The sequence below is a fragment of the Merops nubicus genome, unplaced genomic scaffold, assembly GCF_000691845.1.
Source record: "Merops nubicus isolate BGI_N331 unplaced genomic scaffold, ASM69184v1 scaffold38956, whole genome shotgun sequence".
Lineage (NCBI taxonomy): Eukaryota > Metazoa > Chordata > Aves > Coraciiformes > Meropidae > Merops > Merops nubicus.
In genome coordinates, this window is record NW_008613652.1 from 1 (window position 1) to 22,963 (window position 22,963).

At 50.8% G+C, this 22,963-nt stretch overlaps 1 protein-coding gene across 1 annotated transcript; it reads right to left on the reverse strand.

The window, feature by feature from the left end:
• Positions 1-2,741: 2,741 nt before the first annotated feature.
• Positions 2,742-22,762, reverse strand: RGS9 (regulator of G-protein signaling 9; the record flags this gene model as incomplete). The annotated part of the gene is made up of 16 exons (XM_008941969.1): positions 2,742-2,913; positions 4,297-4,382; positions 5,395-5,533; positions 5,778-5,865; positions 6,313-6,428; positions 7,479-7,592; positions 9,833-9,894; positions 10,552-10,581; positions 16,057-16,119; positions 16,500-16,581; positions 18,024-18,100; positions 18,494-18,552; positions 19,521-19,572; positions 19,705-19,811; positions 19,985-20,035; positions 22,666-22,762. Coding segments are annotated over 16 exons (1,395 nt in total), but the record flags the coding sequence as incomplete, so codon positions are not given.
• Positions 22,763-22,963: the final 201 nt, after the last annotated feature.

Here is a 22,963-nt window from a genome sequence, read left to right on the forward strand (position 1 = left end):
GCCGCCAGGAAAGACGGGGCTCAGGGGCCACCGAGAGCCACCCCCGCCCAGCCCGGGCTGCTGCCCCCGTCTCGGGCAGCGCCGCCCCCTTCCCTGCCCTCCCAGAGCAGAGGTGCCACCATATGCCCGCGGCAAAGCAACAGTCACGGCCACCGGTCCCGGTGAATGCTGGCAGATCCGCCCTCACACCCGCTGGGGCGCTGCAGGAGACACCAGCTTGCCTCACCCCTTACCACGATCAGCTCCAGGCATGCTGCAGTCCCTTATCCCAGGAATGTGATCCTGGTTATGAATGGCATAACCACGTCACACCCACAGCACCGTGCTGGCTGCTGTGGTGGCCAACAAAGAGGACACTGAGCTCCAAACTCTGGTGATCAATAATACAAGAAGCCACAACTTGTGCTGAAGCCCCCAAGTGTCCCTGGCTGGTGCTGTGAAGTTTCCAGCTCAGCTAATTGAGCCCTCAGGACAAGCCCAAGTACAGATTCATCAGCAGGAGACCTGCTGCACACTGGGTCCTCCCCAGTTCCCAAGGACTCACACACCCAGCACACTGAGCTCCAAACTCTGGTGATCAATAATACAAGAAGCCACAACTTGTGCTGAAGCCCCCAAGTGTCCCTGGCTGGTGCTGTGAAGTTTCCAGCTCAGCTAATTGAGCCCTCAGGACAAGCCCAAGTACAGATTCATCAGCAGGAGACCTGCTGCACACTGGGTCCTCCCCAGTTCCCAAGGACTCACACACCCAGCAGAAACAAAATGCAGCTCAAGTGTCCAAAGAGAAGTGCTGGGAGCAGAGGCACACACAGAAAACACATGTACGTGTGGAGAGAGGTGGCACAGTGAAGGATGAACACACTGACACAAGACACAGAAGGATGAACTTAGTTCTTTTTTTCATTTTCTACATTTATTTTTATTAGACCAATGAATGCACGGAAGCAATGGCCAAAAAAAATGAAGCAACACATTGTTCTGATTTCCAATGAAAAGCAACTATTTCTTGGCTGGCACAAAGCAAAGTACCAGGTTTGCACCAGGGTCATGCTCTGGACCAGGGACTGAGGAGGGGCACACTGGTCATGCCAGGGTTACAGCCTGAGCAGAACAGAGCCAGCTCCTGCCTGCACCCAGTGTGGCTGTCACACACACCCTGACCCCAGAGCACTCACCCATGGCAGGGGGACAGTGATACAAAGCTGAGATGATGAAAAATCAGAGTAAGGAATGGATAGAGAGAGGATCAAAGTCAAGCTACAGACAAAACAGGAGTAGAATCAGAGGGACTGACTGGAACACACAGATTTTGTTGTTTATTATTTATACCCTGACTTGATCTTCCCTGTGTTGCTACAGACTGGCAATGCCAACATGTTCAGTGCTCCACGTTAGACAGACTAGGAACACACTGCAGAACTCAGCACATCCAAATAGCTTTGGACCAACCCTGTCAAGTTCTTGAGTATCTCCCAGTGCTCTTATGTCAAGGTACAAAAGCACTGGGGTTTTGAGCAGCATTTTAAATCAAGATCCCAGTCTGAGCCTGCTCGCCCTCATAGTGAAGGAACTTCCCTGACCTCAGCGCTTCCCACTCCATCCTTCTGCTTCCCGACACTTAAACAAGGGAGCTCTTCTGCTCTCCGAATTCCCTTCACTGTGCCGTGCAGGAATCTCCCCCCTGCTGGTAACCATCGGCCTGGTGCAGCCACGCCGGGGCTTCCCAGCACGGCCTGGAATCTCCCTGAGCTTTCAGCACTACCGTAGTACTCTAGGTTGCCTCATTCTAAAGAGCAAAACAAAAGAATCGCTACTTAAAGTCGGAATCGGCTCTTAACGCCTCGACCCTGCTGCTTCCTCCCCTCTGGGCTACAAGGCAGGGGCCGCTGGAACTACCTCCTGTTATTCTTTTAGCAACAGAAAAGAGAAGAGCAGGAAAAAGACAAGACAAGAGGTGGGAAGGATTTGATGAAAGAAATGCAAAGGGGGGGCTGCATCTCTCCAGCCCTCCTGGAGGCTCCTGGGCTCTCCACACCTGCACACTGGTGCCAGGAGTCATGGGGGTACCTGGGAGTGCCACAAAAATTCTAAATTTCAGCTAAACCTTCAGAAACACTCATCCATCTGTTCTCACAAGAACTCTACCCCACTCTCCTGCCTGTGGCTCTGTTGCACTGGCTAGGAGGGGCAGGATACTTGAAGAGGGGGTGCCCTCCTCTCAGGAGGTGCCCCGGGGTGCTTGCCCTGGGAGGGTGCACATCCCCCTGAGAGGATGGGTGCTAGCATGGACGTGTTCTGAGCTTGGCCACCTCACCCTGCTCCCTGTGGGCTCCTCCACCTCTGCTCCCAGGAAGGCTGGTGTGAACTCAAAGCCTTGGGACAGCAGAGCTTCACTCTGCCTTGTGCCATCCCACCTCCCTTAGGAGCAGGAGGCAGGGAGGGGTGGGTGAGCTCCCCAGCCTCCTTCTCCTCCTTCTTGGGGCAGCCAGAAGGCATCTCCCCTCCGAGGTGTGTGCAGAGGGGGGCCGGCCCCTGCGCCCCGAGGCCGGCACAGCCAGCAGCCTGGCTCCACCAGCACTCCCACGCCTGGCATGCCCGGGAAGTGACATCTGCTGCTGAGCAGGGAGCAGGCTGGTGGCAGAGCCGGCCCGGGAAACCTGGAGCAGCACTGACACCTTCAGGAAGGGGAGACGAAGCTCAACAGCAGCCTCGGCTTGTCTTTTCCCTGCGGGGCTCAGAGCCTACTTGGGAGGTTCCTGCTTGAGCTGGCTCCTGCGGTCCAGCTTGCTCATGACCTGCGTGATGTCCACGGCCGCGGCGGCTTCTTTGGCTTTGGCCTCTTCCTCCCGCTGCCTCAGGATGATGGGGCTGGGGCTGGAGCGGAGGTGACGGCGTGCGAAGGGGAACGGGGAGCTGGGCAGAGAGAGGGAAAGGAGCAGGGGGTCACTGAAAAGTAGAGGAGCACCAAAACCTCACCCCTGGTAAGCAGACTTCTCAGGCACAGAGATGGACATGCCACCACCACCCACACAACAAGGAAGCACAAAGGCAGACAAGGTGCTTTAAAGGACTCGGTGTCACACATCAGCTACAGAACTGCTAAAAAGCACAAATGCAGACAAGGTGCTTTAAAGGACTCGCTGACTCGGTGTCACACATCAGCTACAGAACTGCTAAAAGCACAAAGTCAGTCCTGGTCCTGGTCCTGGTCCTGGTGAGGGACTTCAGGGCCAGGAGATGGCCAGTACATTACTCCCTTTCTCAACATTTGCACAGAACTAACACTCAGTGTGATGCCAAACCACTGCTACCAGTGGAATGTTTTCCAGCACCCTCAGTAAGATCAAGTACAGGTGTTTCTAGTGTCTGTGACACCCCCAAACCCACCTGGCACCTGCTTTAGCCAGGCCATTACCAGCAGCAGTGGAAACAGATGTTATCCCACCCCTGGATGAGGTACTGGCTCTTTAGCTCACCCAGGACACTGAGCACTATGTCTCCAAAACAGGCACTGACAAACATGGGGGTAGTCACCAGAGGTCAGTCAGCATCTCCCAGTGACCTTGTCATGTGTGGCTCAGGGAAAAACCAACCAAGCCCCAGGCAAGTCAGCAGGAAGGTGTTTTTTTTTTCCACTGACTTGAAATGGGCTTCAGATGAAACACTAGTGTGAAAGTCCATGATTCCTCTTTCTAGCTTGCTAGCTCGTGGAGTGGAAGAGGAACAGAGAAAGCAGCACACCACCCAGTCTGGCTCCCACGCTGCACGCTCAGCTTTAAGAAGCAACTGCAGTTCAAACAGCCAAAATTTGCCTTGCAACCTTCATCTTGGTCTGGAAAAAGCCATTCCAAGCCTGCCCCTTCTGAGGCTGCCTGAGCAGTCACCCGCTGGCAAGATGCTGCGTGCTGCCTGTCCCCTTCACCTCACAGGGGTAAGTGGCACCATGCAGAGCCCGTGGAGGTGGGTCTGTGTCTCCTCTGGCAGCCAGGAGTGTCTCTGGCCCAGGACACAGTGCTCTGCCTCCTTCCAGGATTAATTCAACAACCACAGCCTTTCTAACCAGACCCAACAGACACAGCAGCTGAGCCAAGTCGATGCTGGCTGCACAGAAGCCACTTCCAAAAGGCTGACAAATAAGCAGCATCATCAGTCTCAAAGTGAGGCATCTTTTCAGTGCAAAATGGGATTTAATTAAGTGAACATCTAAATCATAGTAATTTTCCTGCAACTCAGGCTTTTCCTACCCTTGCTACAACAAGAAAAACAAACCCCACACTTCCATCCAGTTTCACTTGCCTTTTTTTGACAGTCTCCTGTGGCACAATAGCCTTGGCCAGCATTTCCTTGTAGATTGGAGACTTTAAATAGCGGCCGTAGGAGTCCTACTAGGAGGAAGAAAGAGATGGGGAGTTATGGGCTGTGAACACCCTTATGAAAATCACCACCAAGTACAGCTGCTGGGGAGCCAGGGAGGCTGGGAACTAGATCATCTCCCCCAGCAGCCCAAGGGACTTTGCATCTTTCAGGCAAATGCAGCTTATTTAAATCTTTCATCTTGGTGTAAAATTCCCAGGATTTCCCACCTCACAATGAAGCTTCCCAAGTAAGATCCAGATCAAAAGGTCTGAGCTGAGCTCAGCCCAGGCCAGTGGTGTTGCTGAAGTGCTCACGTTTCAGGAACTGAACTTTTCAACAACTGGCAAGAATCAGTAAGTGCAGTTCTGCTGCTTTCAGTGTCAACGTGCATCAGCTGCTGCTATGGCCCACAGTGCTCCTCCTTCCTGCTAAGTGTAGTTTGTATCCCTCACAGGGAGGAGTTACAGGTTATCTGTGGCCACCATGACCTAATGAAAGCCATGATATTGTATGCTAACTTCAGCCTCCAGTCTGCTGCATCAGTCAGACCTAAAACAGGGTGTCCAGCAACAAAACTGCAGAAAAATGTGGGGAAAAAAAAAAAATCAGTAGAACTCAAGACGGGCCACACCAGGTTATGCTCTTGGTAGCAAAATCCTGCAGTTATATCACAACTGCTACCAGCCTTCCCATCCACTGCTGAAATCCAGTTGGATACAAGCATCCCACCACAGGGATACCCAGTGTGGCACAGAGAAAAGACTTGTTCAAGCTTTGAACCAGCTGGTGATCAGGCTGATAGGAGAAAGCAGGACTTCCAGCAGACCCCTGACCTCCACAACCTTAGGGAGGTGCTGCCTTAGAGGGAGGAAGCAGCAGAAAAACAACAGGCCTAAAGCAGTGCTTGCCTAAGTCAGCAAATTTGAGGGATTTTCAAACAAAGGCCACTTGAAAGTGAGAGCTGATAGCACAAACAGGCCCCGGAAAGGCCCAAGAGATCTGGAATCCCCCCCCAGGCTTTGGAAACAAATAACAAACCTTTTTCATCAGCATGTAAATGTGGGTCTGAGCAGCATCTAAAACATAACGATGAGGGTGCTTGAGGCCTTTCACCGTGATGCCCATTGTGGTACCATCGATGTTAATCCAGCGCCTTGCCCCCGGAGCCAGGAAGAGCCTGAGAGGAGGAGGAGGAATCAACAGTGCCATTAACAACTGGGAATTGCCAGAGATTCCTCTGGCTGTGCCTGGAAGGAAAGGTCCCTTCAGCTCCTTTCCTATGTGGGGGCACAGCACAGCTACCTCTGATGACAGCTTACACAGAGAGGTCTCAGGAAGAAATCATCTGGAGAGTGACAACATGTGAAGGAGGTGATGGGACTTGCACAAAGAGTTTTAGAATCCAAAATCAACACACTTACTTGTAAATTTCTTCTGCTTTTTCCTTGACCTTGGATTGGTCTCCATACTTCAGATCCTCACAAGCTTCCCAGAAACTCAGATTCTCTCCTGTGTAACAAGGATGTGGTCAGCAGAGAGAGGGACTGAGGAAAACACAATCCCTTTTATTAACTCCTAAACTGAATTTGTGTGCCTCGATATGTGTCGGCCCTAATCCAGCCTCTCCAATTCTTAAAGCCACCTTGAAAAACCCCTTGGGACTGAAGGAGGAAAAGAGCTTTGCCCTGCTCTGCTCCAGCGTGTGAATCCAGGCAGGTCCAGCTCTCCTGCGAGCAGTCCCCCTGCAGAGGGAGTGCCCTGGGCTGTATTTTGGGTCCTGTGCCACTAGATGGTATTGCAAGCACTGCCTGCACAGCCGTCGCCTCCCCAGACACCTCCGCCGCCTCTCCTGCCTCACTCTGCCACCGTCTGGGCTCGCAGCACCTCCTGCAGAGGCGCGGATTCCACCACTGGGTGGCCCGGGCAGGGACAGGGGCAGAGGCACAGCAGACCCACCGCTGAACTCCTTCTTGAGGAAGAGCTGGAAGTTCTGCCGGCCCTTGGGGTCCCGGATCAGCTCGCTGAAGTTGAAGGCCCATCGCTCCACGCGCATTCTGGTGGGGACTTCCACTCTGCACGGGGTGGAAACAAACAGCACTGCCAGGTCCAGGGGGCACATCTCGTGGGCAGATCAATTAAAACCCAAATGCCCTGTGCTGGAATGCCAAGAGACTTCTCAGTGCTCTGTTTTCAGAAGGCTGTAATAAGCTCCTGAAGTCAGCCCGCTGAGTAAGCCCTCATTAAACAACTTGGTACACAGTGGGATGAGGATTTATCTCACATTTAGAATGCTCTCACAACAACAGCCTGGCAAAGCCAGAGGTTTGACTCAGCCCTGTCCTGGAGGAGGCACTGCTTGTTGCTCAAAGCTTTGCTTCTCATAAAGGCATTCTGTGAGGGTGTCCTTGGGGGCTGTCTAATGGGAGATTATCACCCTAACAGGATTGCTGGTCTCAAATGAGAGCCAGTAGTTTGTTGTAAGCTTCCAGCCCAGAGGTGCCACTGTATAATTAGCAAAACCTACCCAAATGGAAAACCAAGGGAGACATCAGAGAAGGGATGGACCAGTATGGTGGCTTGATCATCCTAAAGGTCTCTTGCAACCAAAATGATCCTATGATTCTACGTGCCTCCAGCTCAAACTCTCTCCTAAAAAAGCAGCCTGAGGTGTGTGCAAAGCTCCAGGGCCTGTAGTTGAAGCCTGAATTGCTGCATCATTGGCAGCACCTACTTTAGCAAAGGTTAACACTAAACCAAGTGCTACACTGGAGTGTAACTGGTTGTATTCCATTCCTGTGCTGATAAAAGTAGACTTCACTCATCTGAGGGGGGGAATTAGGACCACTCAGCAAGGGCTGAGTGTACACCCCCATCACCAGTTTAGGAATTTCTGTAATGTTAAGGAAGGCTCCACTTGAAGAAGATAATGCTGGAAGTTGAGCATGGAGTATTCCCAGGAGACATTCTCTTCAGCATGGCCAAGCTATGTCAGAAAGGGAATGCTTCCCTGCTCAGGATCAGAGACCAGATATCATGACAGCATCAATGGTTCCCTTCTCTGATTTCTATCAGCATAAAGGTCAGTGTAAACCACAAGCTGGCAAAAGAACACAAATACATACAGCTTTGCATTGAAATCCCAGAAGTCAGGGTCATCTGTTATCCAGGGGTTGCTGGGGAGACATCCAGACAGGATAGGGTCACTGGAGAGGAACTGCTCTGAGTACTTCACAAGCCTGAAAGTAAATCAGCAAAATCAAAGCACTAATTTGTAAGCAGAGTTGCAGCCACCCCCTTAACAATCAAACAAATGGTAGCCCAGACTATAGACACCTTCAGATGTGCAGCCTCACCAGCACAGGGATCTGCAGCGTGGCCCCTGCCTGAAAAACTGATTCATTAGCTCAGTTAAGCTGTTTCTTTTCCCTCCCTGTAATCTCCTGGTTGTCTTTGAAAGCAGTGATTTTGCCAGCTCAGGTGCTGGAAGATACAGGACTCTCTCCCATCATCTCCCTTTGCCTCTTGATTTCAAGCCAGTGGGACTAAGCCCCCAAACAGCTTCCATCTGCTTCTCCAGGCAGCTGGCAAAGGCCTGATCCTGTGCTGTGCTGTGCCACACATTACAGAGAGGGAAGTGCCAGGGAAGAGGAAAACAAGGGCTGTGTTTGCTCAGGGTGGGTTCTCTGCAGCCTTCCCATGGGGCGTGGGAGAGCCCGGGCAGAGTGCTGAGGGCACATCCCCACTTCTCCTTTCCTCCACTCACCTGCTGCACAGCTCAGTCCCCTGCAAAAGGCTCTGGGGGCTTGGCACAAAGCACAAACATCTCTGTCCTACCAGGAACCAGACAAACACTTCTCCCACCTTCTAAGTTGGCCAGACTTTTAATTACCACCGATTTCACTAATGTCCTGGAATTTCAGCTTTCTTCTCCCTTTTTCATTCTTGAAAAAAATCATTTGGTTTCTGCCTTTAAGATTCCTTCCAGGCCACACTGCTTTCATGTGCTCCAAGCTGGGAGTGCCCTGTCCAAGGGCCCGTTGCTAACGGGCACCTTGGCATCAATCCTGCAATTATCCAGTGCTGCTGCACAAAGCACACCACAGGCTTGGCACAGAGGTGCTCGATCCTATCTTCTCCCTCTGAATGCCAAGGCACCCAGCACCTGCAGAACTCACCCCAAGCCAGGTATTCTCAGCCAGCTACAAATCTCAACCTGTCAACTCAGGTAACATCACTCTGTCCTTTTAATGGTGAGTGATTTGCAGCTCCTCCTAAATCAATGTGATGCTCTGATGCACACACACTTTCTAGTTGCTGCTCCTATCCTCACCAATAATCATTTCCTTTGGCCCCACTTCTGCAGCTGAGATGGACACCCAAATTTCCTGAGGATTTTTTTGGTCTAGGTGATAGATGTTATCCCATCAAAAGACTAGAATTAATGAGAGAAAAGCTCCATTGACAAACAGGCACCAGAAAATTCCTGGAAGGGAGCCAAGTGTCCTCAACGTTGGGAAAATTGAGGCAGGGGAGTTTTAAGTGTGCTGGGTGTCAGAGACAGAGGGAATGAGCAGAACTGCTGGTGCCTTGCAAGCTGTGCTTCTCAGAAGACAGCACTGCTTCCCAGACTCTTCCTCCCATTTCACTGATCCACGACTGTCTTCTCCCAGGGAGCAGGCCTGAGCACCTTGCTTATCTTAGACTCCACATGAATCTCTGGGTGGCAACAGGGTGTAAAACAGACCAGTGGTATGGGCTGCACCTCTAGGCCAGCACAGAAGATTCCAGGTAAGAAATGCCTGTTGGAAACACACTAATGGCTGATGCTGGGGCTGGGAGCTCTGCACTTCACTGGCTGCATCAAGAATCTGGTCAGGAAACACTCTCACACAGAAGAGGAATTGCCAAATAATTGCTTGGGTGTTCATGGAGAGGAATGTGTTCCTTCATAGCACAGAATAACCAGAGACTTCCCCAGCTCTGCTGCCTTCTGGTGAGCACCACCATAGGAGCAAGAACGCTCACTGGGGCCAAATCCAGCCCAGCAGGCTGGGGACCAGGGCCAGGAGGCTGAGTCTGTCTCTTCTGGTTGCTCACCCCACACAGGACAGACACGCTGTGGCATCCTTGCCCAGCAGCCTCCACTCTGCTGCCTTTCCAGACTGATCCAGCCCTGACCAGCCTGAACATCTCCTGGTTTCAGAAAGAATCTCAGCTGAGAGGCTGGTGCAGCTCTGCAGACATTCACAGCAAAGGTCTCCTCAGCTCCAAGGAAGCTTCTTCATCCTGACTGGGACTCTGACCTCTCCTCTGCCTTCTACCTCCTGGCCCAGGCAACACACAGCCCAGAGAGCACAGACACCATGCTGTGTGTTCCCCTGCCTCAGCCACCAGCTGCCAGAGCAGAGAGCTTCCTTGTTAAGAGATAAGCACTGAAGACTAATGAATGTGTGGACAGAAGGAAATCAGGACTCACCCTCCAAGAGAGACAGAAGATTTCACTCTGGACTTCATGATGGACTGCTGATAGTACATGATCTGAGAGAGGGCAGAGACATCTGTGGTTAGGAGCATGGAGCTGTGAAGACAAGGCCATCTCTGTCTGAATTTCAAACATGCCCCCTCACAGGTAGTGAGACCAGCCCCACCAGGGACTGTGTCTTCCCTAATTATTGGATGTCCAAGGAATCAGAGAATCCTGCAATTGCCTCGGTGAAGTGGCTGCTTTCACTGAGCTTATTGCAAATGCCAGAAGAGCATTTCACAACGTGCAAGTAATTACAAAGCTAGCTAAAAATTGGATAATAGCCACCATTCCAGGCACCTACAAATGCTCTGGATGATGTAGCATGTAATTATCATTGATCCTTGGCTGCCTCTGCACTGGCGCCACTGGATGGATCTCCTATGGTTTCCCCATCACTAATTTTGATCTATTGGATTTTAGCCCTGGTGTCTGTCCTTGCCTGAGCCTTCCCATCACTGGGGGAGCTCCTGGCTGCCTGCACTGGGAGGTGCAGGGGCAGGAAACATCCTGAGAACACATTGACCAAGAGCTCCACGGGGCAGAGGCTCTGCCAGCCAAACCCAGGTGGTTCTAAAACTGCTCATCCCTTGCAAAGGGGACTTGGAGCAACACTGGTCTAAGCACCACAGACAGGATGAACACCTGGGAGGGAGGGAAGCACCACTTACCTCTCTCCTATAAACATCCAAAGTTTTTTTCTGTAAAATAAAGGAACAGAACCCATTAAAGGGGGTGGGAGATTTCACTCCCCTTTCCCGAGACGGGAAAACACCGTTGCAGGGCTGCTGCTCTGCAGTGCTCTCCAATTAATTCTCATTGTAATTAAAATCAAACGCAGCAGCTCAGCTAATCAAGGTATCATCAAAGCTAAGAGCATCCACACACCATAAATTGTCCCATTAGCTGTATTTACTGTTCAGCATTGCTTCTTCCATCACAGCCTGCCTGTGTGCCTTCAATTAAGGGGTTATTCTAATGGAGCTAAAATAGATTCGTTTACAAGACACAGATTAGATCATTCAATATTAGCTGAAGGAGACAGGAACCAACACATTGCAAAATATAAACACCACAATTAAAAGCCTCAGCAGCAGTATGTGCTGTGCAAAGGGTGCTTAGGTGGTGAGGTGAATAACTCAGCCTATGTTACACGTCAGCCACAAATGAGCAAGCAACTGATGGTAAGATCTCAAGTGCAGGGTGCTTGCTCACATAGCTGTGTTTGAAGCACAGCTGCTCTGTGTGGAATGAACTTGAGGAGGGAGAAGGGAAGACAGGCTAAGTCAGGGATCACCCCAGCAAGCCTTTAAAGGCTCACACAGGATCTGAGTTTTGCATCTCCCCTTTTAGCCAGCAGAAGTCACGCTGCTGATCTGCAGCCCAGAACTCTCCAAACTGACCCCGTGGTAGACAGGGATCTGCAGAGTGCTGTGGGAGGGGCAGTCTGGGAGCTAGGAGGGGTGGAGCACCCGCCCCTCCCAGAGGAACCTGCACCCTGGGCTGGGCAGGACACGCCCCCAGGGCTGCTGCTTTCTGAGGGACTGTCGTGGGGACGTTGGTGCAGATCTGTGTTTGCAGTTTAACCATCATCACTAGTCCTGCTCAGGAGGGAGAAACTGCTCTCTATGGAAGAAAAATATGTACATTTTGCTGAAGCAGGGTTGGCTTTGAGAGGGCAGACTCACCATTTCAGCAGCAGGAGCCAGACACACAGCAGATTGACCAAGCTGTACAGCACTACTGTGAAGCCAGCTCAGCTGATCCTAACAGAGACCTAGCCTGGGCAGAAACCCTCACCGTGGCACTGCAAGGGGGAGAAGCTTCTGCTGGGCACACCACAACCAGCTCTGAATGGCTGCAGTGCACATCACCTCAGCAGGGAGAAACAGGGAAGCAAAGGGCAGCTGACCAGCAGTGATGCTTTGCTGGCCACACCCCAGGAACTGCACAAGGGGCCAGCTTCCACACAGACACCATTTCTTCCCCTCATTTCTACAGTGTCATCACTGTTTCAGATGGATTGTAGAAATGGAAAAAAGAAAAACCAAACCAAAACCACCTACTTGCACAGAGAAATCCACTGCATGTACTGTCCTAGAGGTGTCCTATTTAGAGACCTTTGTTTCTGTTTCAGGCCAGCTATTTCCTCCACAAGAGGAGTTCACTGTCTCCTTGGGTAACCCAAGATACAAACCAGGCCCCACCAGATTTACAAGTGCCAGCTGAATGTTTCCATCTGATAGTACTTATGTGTGCCTGGGGCATTTACTTTAGAAAATTCAACATGTTAAAATCATTAGGTGGTTTTGAAATGCCCCTCATTTCTCCTGTTTTGTCAAGTGGGTGCCTCAGACAGGCCTGGTGCAGTGGGGCAAGGAAAGGTGGGTGCTGGCACAGTGGCTTGAAGGCAGCTCACGTGGTAGCCAAGTTGTGTTATCTTCTACAGGGGTCCTAGCTGGCAGCACACCACACACACATGAGACAAACAGCTGGTGGGAAAGAGAGAGAGAGAGAACACAGTAAGTGAAATGTCATCTAGAGCAAGCAAGGCATAAATTAAAATGCAATCACAACAAAAAAATTATATGTGGGCGAGTAAAAAACATCAAAGCTAATGTCATGTCTCCAAACAAGGAAGGATATTGTTTTTAAAGTGCATCCTACACCAGGGATCCCCTCCTGCCACAGCCTGAGCCCTCAGGAGAGCTGGTCCTGGGCAAACCAGGCCAGTTTTGTGGGGAGGGGCTTTGCAGGGGCTAAGGCATGAGAAGGGCTGAGCAGCACAGAGCAGTGGGACACAGAACTGCAGCAGAACCTGGGGAGCTCAATGCTGAACACCCCGCTGGGGGCTGCAGGTGCTGCCTGTGCTCAGGATGCACAGGAACTGGGAAGGATCTCAGGATTTCCCCCCAGAGCCACACCCCATTTCACCTCCCTTTCTCCCACGGTGCTCCCATGACCAGTTCCCAGCTTCACTGCTGGAAGGAGGGTCCCTGAACACTCTCCATGTCCCACTGAGTGCTGCCTGTTGTCCCCACCATCCCACCCCCTGTGCCAGACAGCAGCAATGCCACAGTGCCCTGGGCCACCCACACACCCTCCCTCTTTGGGAAGGAAATCATATTAGGAACAAAGGAGTCATTCCTTATAATGAGATTAATTTTGCAATGCCCTCAGCGAGCGACTTGCCGCAGTCACCCCGATAAGTGCCCTGTGCTGTCAAACACCCTCCTCCCCAAAACACCCCTGTCACACCCCGCTGCCACCAGGCTGGGAGCCACCCCTGTCACACCACACTGCCACCAGGCTGGGAGCCAGCCAGGACCTGCCCAGGAGCCCTGTGGCTGGAGCAGATCCACACGGCTGGAGCCAGGAGCTCCTGCAAGAGCTGAGCTGGGACGTCTGCTGATTTCCAGCTACCCATCTGCATGGACCTCCTCTGCTCTCAGCACGAATCTTCCTGACCACATTGTGGAGATAATGCTCGTTATGTTCTTGCCTGTCTGGCCACCATTCAGTATTTACTGAGGCCACAAACAGCTGGGCAACAGCTTTTATGTGTGTGCCCAGATGGGGCTTGGAGTGAAGAACAAGGCTGCTGTTCCCCAGGGCTCATTTTGGGCCAGGGCATTGCCAGTCTGCCCTGAATGCCACAGTGCTCTCTGTCTGCCTGTGCAGCTCAGCAAGGATGACCATGGGGGTCACCAGCACAGCTCAGCCTCCCTCCAGAGCTCACCTTCTTGTAGCCAGGGTAAAAACCTGTGGGCACGGCCTCTCTGATGCTGGAATGGAAAATTCTGGGTCTGACAAACCATCTCAAGGTGCATCTCCACTGTGCTGCTGGGTCCAGCCCAAAGGCTGGAAATCAGATCTCTGCCTGCCTGCTTCCATGCACATTGCCACTTTTCCCCCATCTTGTTTATTTACTTCTGACCCCGTTGTTTCAAAAGATGTGCTGGATGAAGCAGAAGTTACCTATGTATCAGGCACCCAAACTGCCAGAGACTTGTGGAATGAAAGGCCAGCAAGGCCTACGATGGTCTGTGGCTGATGTGCTGTGTCCAAGCCAGGGCATTTCATTCAGTAGTCCCCGAGTCTAGGGCAGTGATTTTTGGCTAAGCTAAAGCACCTTTCAGGAAGGCTCTGGTTACAGAAGGCAGCAAGAGCTGAGTGTGTAGAGCCAGCAGGCTCTGGCAGTTGCCTGGTAACTCTCTAAGCAGTGAGGCTCCATCATGAGCCCAAGACCTGGGCAACAAAAGGCTGAAGCATCCCTTAATTAGGTGTTCAATGGATGGCTACTTCTGCCTCACTCCTCCTGCCCAGCTACAACTCCTACCTCATTATAACCAAGAGGGATGCCCATGGCTGAGCAATAAAAGTCCCCTTCAGAGGAACAGGAGCACTGTTTAGCCCCAGAGGACTCTATCAGTGAGGGAGGAGACAGCCCACCAAAGGGTCTGAGGCAAGTGAAAGAGAGATGTTCATGCCAACAGCAGCTTCAGAGAAGTCATTCTGATGTCAGAAATTAATTATCACCAGTGATATTTTCTCTCTCAGTTGTCAAGATAAAAGACAACTAATTGGCCCACAAAGTGAAGCTGGATTGAGTGGGAAGAGAGACACGGATTAGATAAATGGGTGCTGGATCCATACACTCATTTTCTGCTCTCATCCTTTCACCTATGTCAGAGCCAGAGGCTGGGCCCACAGAGAACAACAATAACATTCTGCACTGCCTTCAGCAGGGGTGAGACATGGCCAACAAAGCAAGTCCAGCTCAGCAGCCACCAGCAGAGCCTGGGCCACAGATGTTTGTGAGAGCAACATGCAGAAATAAAACAAGCTACTAGTCCAAAGGTGGCTCTGTGTGGCCTTTTGCCCATCTTGTGTGTTGTCAACTGCTCTTTCAAAAGCAAAAAGAGGAGCAAGAACTTCTCCAGCTTAGCCTCCAGAGAGGAGGCACAGCTCAGAGACTAACTTCAAGGAGCAAGGCAGTGAAGTCACCCCAAGGCTGGGGTCCTTTGGCTCATGCCCTCCTCAGAGTCTCTGCTGAGTCGGGGAACCAACCAGCTCTCCCTTGTTGAGGCTCTGAACTGAACAGAGACTCCTCAGCTCACTTCCTCTGTGCTACCAAGCAGCTGCCAGATGGCTACAGGCTTCCAGACCACTTGTAAACCTAAAATCTCCTTCCATGTCAGCTGTAAAACCATGGGTGAGAAGTTGGCTTACTCCTCTTTTCTTTCCCTCTCCCTTTGCACCACTCTTTTTCTCTTAATAAAAAAAAAAAAAGGCTTTCAGCAGCTGCTACTTGCAGCAAGAAAAAATAAAATAAACCCCAGTCACACATTCTGCTCATTTTCAGTCTCTATAGCAACAGAACACAGTTGCCCAAAGCAATTATCCTGCCTCTGGCTGCTGAGATGTTTAAAGGCTGTTACAAAAATGAGAAGTTGTGGGAATACAGTGAGTGTGACTGCAGTAACACTTGCATTTAATTGCTGAGAGACACTTTGACTTCACTTCCAAATGAACATTGTTAAGTGCACAGGAGTGGTGGAGAAAGAAGAGCAGCTCCAGCTCCTCATCCACCAACTGCATTTGTCTTATGGTGGACTCTGAACCAGTCCCATCCAGTTAGAGCCTCCATGGTCTCAGTTCATTAATTCTGTTTCTTTATGGTCTAGCTATACAGCATACATTTTTAGGCAGCATTTTCTGCCAACTTCTCCATCTTCTTGCACTGTTACCCTTTTGGAGGTATTCTGTCACTTTAATTTAAACCTGGATCTTTCCTCTGATCCTTTACACCCCACAGCCCCACGCAGTTCATTCAGCACTAATAAAAAGGCAGCTATGAGCATCTGGAGATAGAGGATTCCTTAATTCAGTTCCACCAGCAAAGAAAACATGTCCTGTAGCTAAGCACTCACACTAACTGGTGTGGCAAGAAAGCTGGCAGAGTATTCTGAAGCCAAATGAAGCTGCCAAAGCCTATTCTGAGGGCCCCACCCCTAGGACAATGAGACAGCTTCAACCTCTGTCCTGTTGGGATGTCATAGCTGAGCTGACTCAACCAGCCTGCCCAGAAAACCACAATCCCAAGGATGTTGTCTGGGTCCTCCCAAACAAATTCAGTAGGTGTGGAAAGAAGTAAAACCTCTCACCTGGTTTACCTTATTTTCATTGGGATCCGTTGCACGGTCCACCCCGTACTCCAGGACGTCCAGCATGCCAGGCTGTGTGAACAGGAGACAGCAGCAGCTCTGTAACTCAGGGGCTTTGAAGTCTGTGGTTCACACAAATGCATGAGGAACTAAGCCCTGAAGGATTCCTCTCCCAGCAGTGCCCCAGGGCAGCTCTGCCCCCCAAATCTGGGAACAGTCCCCTCTGAGCATGGGTGCTGCAGTTGGACCACCCTCCCTTGCACCTCTGAGAGCAAGGAAGGAGGAAGGTGGCTGGGAGTCAGGGCAGGCCTGGGCTGAGCCCTGCCCTGCTGAGAAGAGATGCGGTGCACAGGCCAGAGGCTGGGCCCTCAGTGTGCAGGAGTTTGTCCCAGGTGCCTGCAGGGAGGGCAACACCCAGGTGCTGAAGCTACACACCAACATCCTCTACTTACAGGAGTTCTGTTCACCAGCCAGTAGGCTCTCTCCTGGCAGTCCAGGGCATACCTGTCCTCCTTCTTCCGCTCCTTCCCTGCCCTGAAAAGCCAAGAACAGGATTTGACTCTACCAGGGGAATTAATGAGTGCTGCTCTCCTCAAAGCAGTGGGATGAGGAAGGGGATACACCCCCAGCCCACCCTGCCCCGTGGGTCCCAGCCTGGCTGCACGATGCTCTGCTGCAGCCCTCTGGCCACACCTTAGCCCAGCTCCTTCTGGACTGCAGGGCATGCAGCTCACACTGCCACACATGACCATAGCTTTGGAGAAATCATCATCTGCCTGAGCTCAGCTGGGAGCAGACACCTCCTCTTCTGGTCAGGCAGCCAGCCCTTTGGTAGCTTTCAGCTAACATCCTGCTGCCTGTGGTCAGTGCTGCTGCCTCCTGTTCATCCATCTCTTGTGTCCCCAGGCAGTACCTGAGGACTGCCACGTAGAGATACACCCCAGATGTGTCTCACAGTCAAGGGGAGCATTTCTCACCCAAATTATTTGGAAACTGTACCAAGCAGTGTTCCCAGGCACTAAAACCCACATCACCTCTCCTATTAAATAGAAGAGGCACTAGCATGGTTTGGGCTTGGACCAACTAATCCTTTCCCAGACAAGTCCTGGACACAATCTGGGACTTAGCCTGGGCAAGGGAGAATTCCCAAAAGGCTGTTTGCATGTGGCCACCCTGCTGTGGTTAGCAGGGTGGATGAGGGCTGCTCTGCACCAGTCTGCCCCAGCAGCAGCACCAAACAGCCTCAGACATGTTTAACCAACTAGTTCAGACACAGTCTTGGTATCTAAAACTGCATTTGGCATCCCTTAGCCCAAGTCTGACCTCAATTTAGAAGAACAACAGTCTGGTGTTTAATGAGACAGTTATCTGATGAGCTGTATTTTGACGACTTGGCCATCAGCCCAGAAATGCTGCTGAACTGCAGAGGCAGTGCCTGCTGTGCTGGGAGGTGGAAAAGGTAAAAGGGATCCACAGAAGTGGGCAAGATCCTATCTCCAAAGAGTAATCCCATCTCAGGTTCACCAGCTTTCCTGGCAAGTTGAAGGATTTAGCTCCTAAAAATCAAGACATTTTCACTGGGTGCCTAAGTATGCAGTTTAGTTTTCCCCAGAAGTCCCTGCTGGGAACATTTACTGCTTCTTGACTCAGGCCCTTCAGTTCAGGCATGGGCAAGCAGTAACTGAGCCAGACCAAGAACAGATCTGAAGTCTGGCTGCAGCACGGGTCAGGCTTTGCAGGTGTCCAGTCCTCTGGAAATGTCCAAAATCCTTCATGCACAAAGTGCCAAGTGAACAAAGTTTCCTCGTTAAATGGAGGAACCCCAAGCTGACAGGTTTGTTTCACAGTCTTGAGGGACACTTGCAAGTTATTTTAAAGCAGCAGTTTGTTTTTAAACTGCAATTTAACTGAGCACCAAGCTTGGCCTCCTCAGACCCTCCCCGACGAGGCAAGTAAGGGAACACAAATCAACTCACTTATACTGCTCCTTGGCCTGCATAATAACAAAATCCCACTTGTAGTTTATTTTTTGATTGAGCATGTTGTAATGTTCCTGGAATAAAAATAAAAAAAGCAGTTAGTGTGAAAATTCTGGAGAAGGCACTCCCATGCTAGGGTTTGCCTGACTCTCCATAGCTCTGCTAGGCCAGTCTGGCAACCAAGCCAAGAAATCTGGATTGTCCTGAATGTAATTACATGAATTGCAACAGTTCAAAAATACCACTGCAAGGAGAGCAATTATCCCTCCTAAAATTGTCATTGGCTTCAGAGTATTTTCCTGTACTGGCTGCTTTTTTCACTTCCAAAATTTTGGCTTTTGACACTGCTGGAGTAACAGCTCAGGCAGCTGAAGAGGTGAATCTTCCCCACACTCATTTGTTAGCAACAGAAGGGCTAAAGCTGTAGCAAATGAGGGGCCTGCAATGGGATGAGTACATCTCCTTACCCTTTCATATTCTTCTAAAATCCCTTTCCTCTTAATATTCTTCTTTGCCAGGTAAATTGCTGTGGAGGGAGAAGCAGAGAAGTCAGTTAGACCAGCAAATCCATGAAGAATTAAAGATTCACCCACACGACCAAGCCAGGAGTCTTTGTCTGTTACAATATCTGCCCAGGCACAAGCTCTGACCTCACAAGAGCTCACTGAAGAAAAATTAACTTGGTGCTTTGACTGTCCCTGATGCTTTGTGGGCCAGTGCACAGGCTGGGAGCAGCCCTGCAGAGCAGGTGCTGAGCTCCTCCTCAGCACCAGCAGCTCCTTCAGAACCCAGCCAGGACTTCATGGGCCAAAAGCACACTGGGCCACATCTTTAAGACGTTGAGGTTCTTCAGAGTTTGACCTCCAAGTGTTCCAACCATCAGACAATGTTTTGCTTCAAGTTCTGTTAAAAACATTCCGATCTAAAATGGGCTTTTTTATTTCCCTAGATCTATGGCAGTCTGTGAACTGCACAACCCACAGGAGCAAATCAGCCCAAGTTTCATGACCAGCCCTGTAATAAAAATCATTTTAAAGGCAATGAAATATTGATATGGAAAGAGCCATCAGGAGATGCTGAAAGCCACTGTGCATTATATAAAGAAACAACCATCTCTGAATGCAGAGCTTGATCCAAACCTAGAGGAAGACAGTCTTGGGCTCAGATCCAGGACTGCACTTAACTACTTGGGGAATTCTAACCTTGTGTTTAAAGTCTTCCCTATTCATTGCAGATGTGTTCCAGTCTGGTGGGTCGTAGCAGAAGATAAGAGAAGCTAAAGCACTTTCTCTCATCAAGGCCACTACAAGGTGGTCACAACCAGAGCATTGCCTGAGTTCAGCACTACTGAGAACTAGTCACAAAACAGCATGAAAGAAAATGCAAGGGCTGGTCATTGCACGTGGACACACAGCACAAGAAGATGAAGAGCAAACAGGGTGCAGGACTGTGAGCAAACAGGTGGGCAAAGCCCCAGAGAAAGGTGCCACTCACCATAGTCTGTGTCATCAGCAGGCCAGCTCTGTGCAGGCCAGAAGTAGGGGGTCTGCAGGAAAACAAGCCTTTTGTTAGCACACAGGAGCCCTGAATTCATGCCCAGAGGCACACCACCCAGCTGCCTGCTTTTAGAACGAGTGCTGAACTCCCTCTCAATGGCTTTGGAGAAGATGCAACTCACTTGAAACCTGTACAGGCTGCCATCTGCCTTGAGGGTGAGGTTCTTTGGCTCCTGAAGAGGGTAGATGTACCCGTATTTGACAAACAGGTCCCCCAAGTGCAGTGCCTCTGAAAATGGAGAAGGCAGACAGACCTTTTGGTAGCACAGAAACACTGCACTGGAATTTAAAAGTGAGCTGCTATTCTGGGGAGAAGAAATAATCAAAGAGGTTTTGTCTATAGAGATCCTAAAGTTTTACATCTCAAAGCTGAAAAGCCTCAACTTTTACATTTCTACTCACCTTCCTGAGTGATCTGCAAGCGCTGGAGAATCCACTGGAATATATCATGACCTGTGAAGCAAAGAAAACATCCAGTGCTTGAAATGGGCACTGTCCCAAAATCCATGGGTGAAAATGAGACCTCCCTAGTCCTCACCCCTCACCATGCTCCAGATCCCACTGAGCACACAGAGCCCTTCTTGTAAACGTGCTTTCAAGGGCAGGATGCAAGAGAAGTGGAGATCAAATGCACTGCTGGTCTCTCCCCAGCCATGCTGTGGCTCAGGTCAGAGCAGATCTCAGCCCCTGGGAGAGGGAGCCCAAGGCAGGCAGTGACCATGATGGCACAGCATGAGCGTGGCCTGAGCAACACTTCAACCCTCACCACCAGCCTAGGAAGGGCTCCAGCAATGCAACAGCTTCACACCCAGGGAAGGAGAAGTGCCCCTTGTTTTGGACCAGCTTGTCCTGAAAGATTCACTGCAGAGTAGCTCCAGATTGCCAGAGCATGGTCCTGTCTCAGGTTTAGTAAGAGACCAGTGCCTGGTCCTCTGGAGTCCTTTCAGAGACAGGACTTTCAGTGCAGAAGGGATGCCTGAGCCTCAGATCCAAGCTGTAGTCTTAACAGAACCTATCTAAATGAAACAAGATTTCTGCATTCACAAACACTCCATCTCTCCCAGTTCTTTTGTTGGAGTGTGACCAGTCGTACCAATAGACAGCATGAAGTTCCAGCAGGTTTCATTTTATGTTTTGGGGACAAATTTCCTCCTTTTAAAAAGGGTAAAAACACACCCATTCTCTGCTTAGGTATTGGTTTTTTCCTCCAAACTTCCCCTAGGGCTTCAGATTGAGGTGTTGACCTGTTCTTGACATTGCAGTGATGACTTAGCTTTCTAATAGGGGCTCAGAGCTCTTATCCTACTGCTTGCTTCCTGAAATAGATGAAATTAAAGGATTATCCCATCACTCATTTCAAGACAGCTCTCTGTAAGCATTCTCCCCCAAAGGTGTGCATTTACCATGGAGGGCAATTTGCCTGTCCTGTTGTGAGCTGTTCTGCTGACACTGAATTTAACTAGTCAGCCTCCTGCACGTGAGGAGCCAAGCTCTCTTCCATGGAACTGTGTCCCCAGCTCCAATGCCTTCACCAGTCCCTCACCAAACATGAATCAGTCTCTTCTGCACATCCATCAGTCTATGTGCACTAAAAACATCATAGTTTGGAGAGAGATGACCACCACACAAGGAGACTGGAACTCATTTTCCTATCAGATGTTGACTAGAATTTATGCCTGATGCAAGAGGGAACTCGCAGCAGTTCTGGCTGAGGAACCAGAACGAAGCAGACAGCACGCAAAGAGGAGGAGCCCCAAGGGGCACCTTCCCCCCACAGCATCTAGCCCTGGACTTTTAGGAAGTGGCACTTTACCCTGGTCAGGCACCAAGAGAAGTACTTGTTCCCCATGCACTCAGTGGAGGTGGCACGTCATCTGCAGTCCAGGGGAACCTCTTCTGCAGTGCTGCCTCAACTGGCACCAACAGCTGGAGGAAGCAAGGCCAGCTCCTTTGCAGATGCAAAGCACTCCACCAAATTCAGCAGCACAGTAGCTGTGTCATTCAGAAGCATTCAGCAGCATAGTAGCTGTGTCAGCTGGGGCAGGGTCTGCACTCCAACACATGGAGGGTGCTGCTGAGAGCACGCTTCAGATGTCATCCAAGTTCTCCTTGGACCCTTTCACTGACTGACTGCACCCATGGGCAAGTGACTACACTTCAGTGCCTCTGCTTCCTCATTTTTTTAAAAATAGGGCACACAGGGCCTACTGGGCTTCGTGAATACAGTGGGGAAAACAATCTCTTTGGCTAAGTTGCCTCCTGAGCTGCCTGGAGCAAGCTCACTGGTTTCAGTGGGAGTCTTTGTTCTGAATTTCAAAGTGCTGCAGAAAGACCAAAGCAGGAGGAGGAAACTTTGGTACAGGGTGTGTGAATATTTATAGTGGAGGGTCCCTCACAAGAGCTCCTGTGGAGCCTGGGAGAGCAGGGAAGCAGAGGCAGAGCTAGACCTGTGAAAGGAGCTCACAGGCACAGAGGAGGCTGCTGTAAGAGCTGCCTGTGCCACCTTCTGTGACACAGCACAGCTCCCTGTCTGCTGCTGCTTCAGCCCACCCAAGGGAGGAAAAACTACCATTTACAGGCAGGGAAAGGTGTTGAATATTTTGTTCTTTTCCTGCATACTGAAGAAAAATTATTATTAGCAGAAAATATTAAAAGGGAGACTAATTGTTTATTGCTCATTTCTGAAGTACTGCCTTTCAGTCCAGCTCCAGGCTGCATATTTTAATCAGATTTGAATATCTATCTTTCTTTATGATCCAGCCCCACTGGGAATATGACAGGCCTGGAGGCTGAAGCACCTGCTCACCTCTATGCTAAGAGACAGAAAGGCAAACTGGAGTTAAACTCACACAAGACAGCTAAAAGCCTGTGATCACCCATCTTTGTGTCTCTGCTTCAGAGAGCTAGGAGTGGAACAAGGCACGAGTGAGAAGGAGGTGAAGGGAGCAGGTGTGTCTCAAAGGATGCACAGGGGATATTGACTTGGGACGTGGGCTCCAGAAGGCAGCCAGGCAGTGGTCACCCTGGGGAGGTCACACACAGCTTTGTTTTGGTGTGGTCCCTGCCCTGGGTGAAGCTCTTACCTGTCACAGCATGGGGGATGTTTGCCACCATCACTGTCTGCATCTGCGTCTTGATGCCCGTGTCTGGGTTCTGCATCTCCATCATAAGGGCTTCAATCTGCAAAGCACAGAGGAGAGGGGATGGCTTGGAGGAGTGGGCAGCAGGAAGCCCCAGGACCCCTGCAGCTCTGGGCAGCAGCCCCGAGGGGTGTGCAGGGGTGTACCCCAGGAATGGATGCAACGGCCACGGAGTCCCCACCGAACCTCCCCTTGCCACTAGAGGTGCCACCTCCAGACCACGCCAGCTCTCAGGGTGACT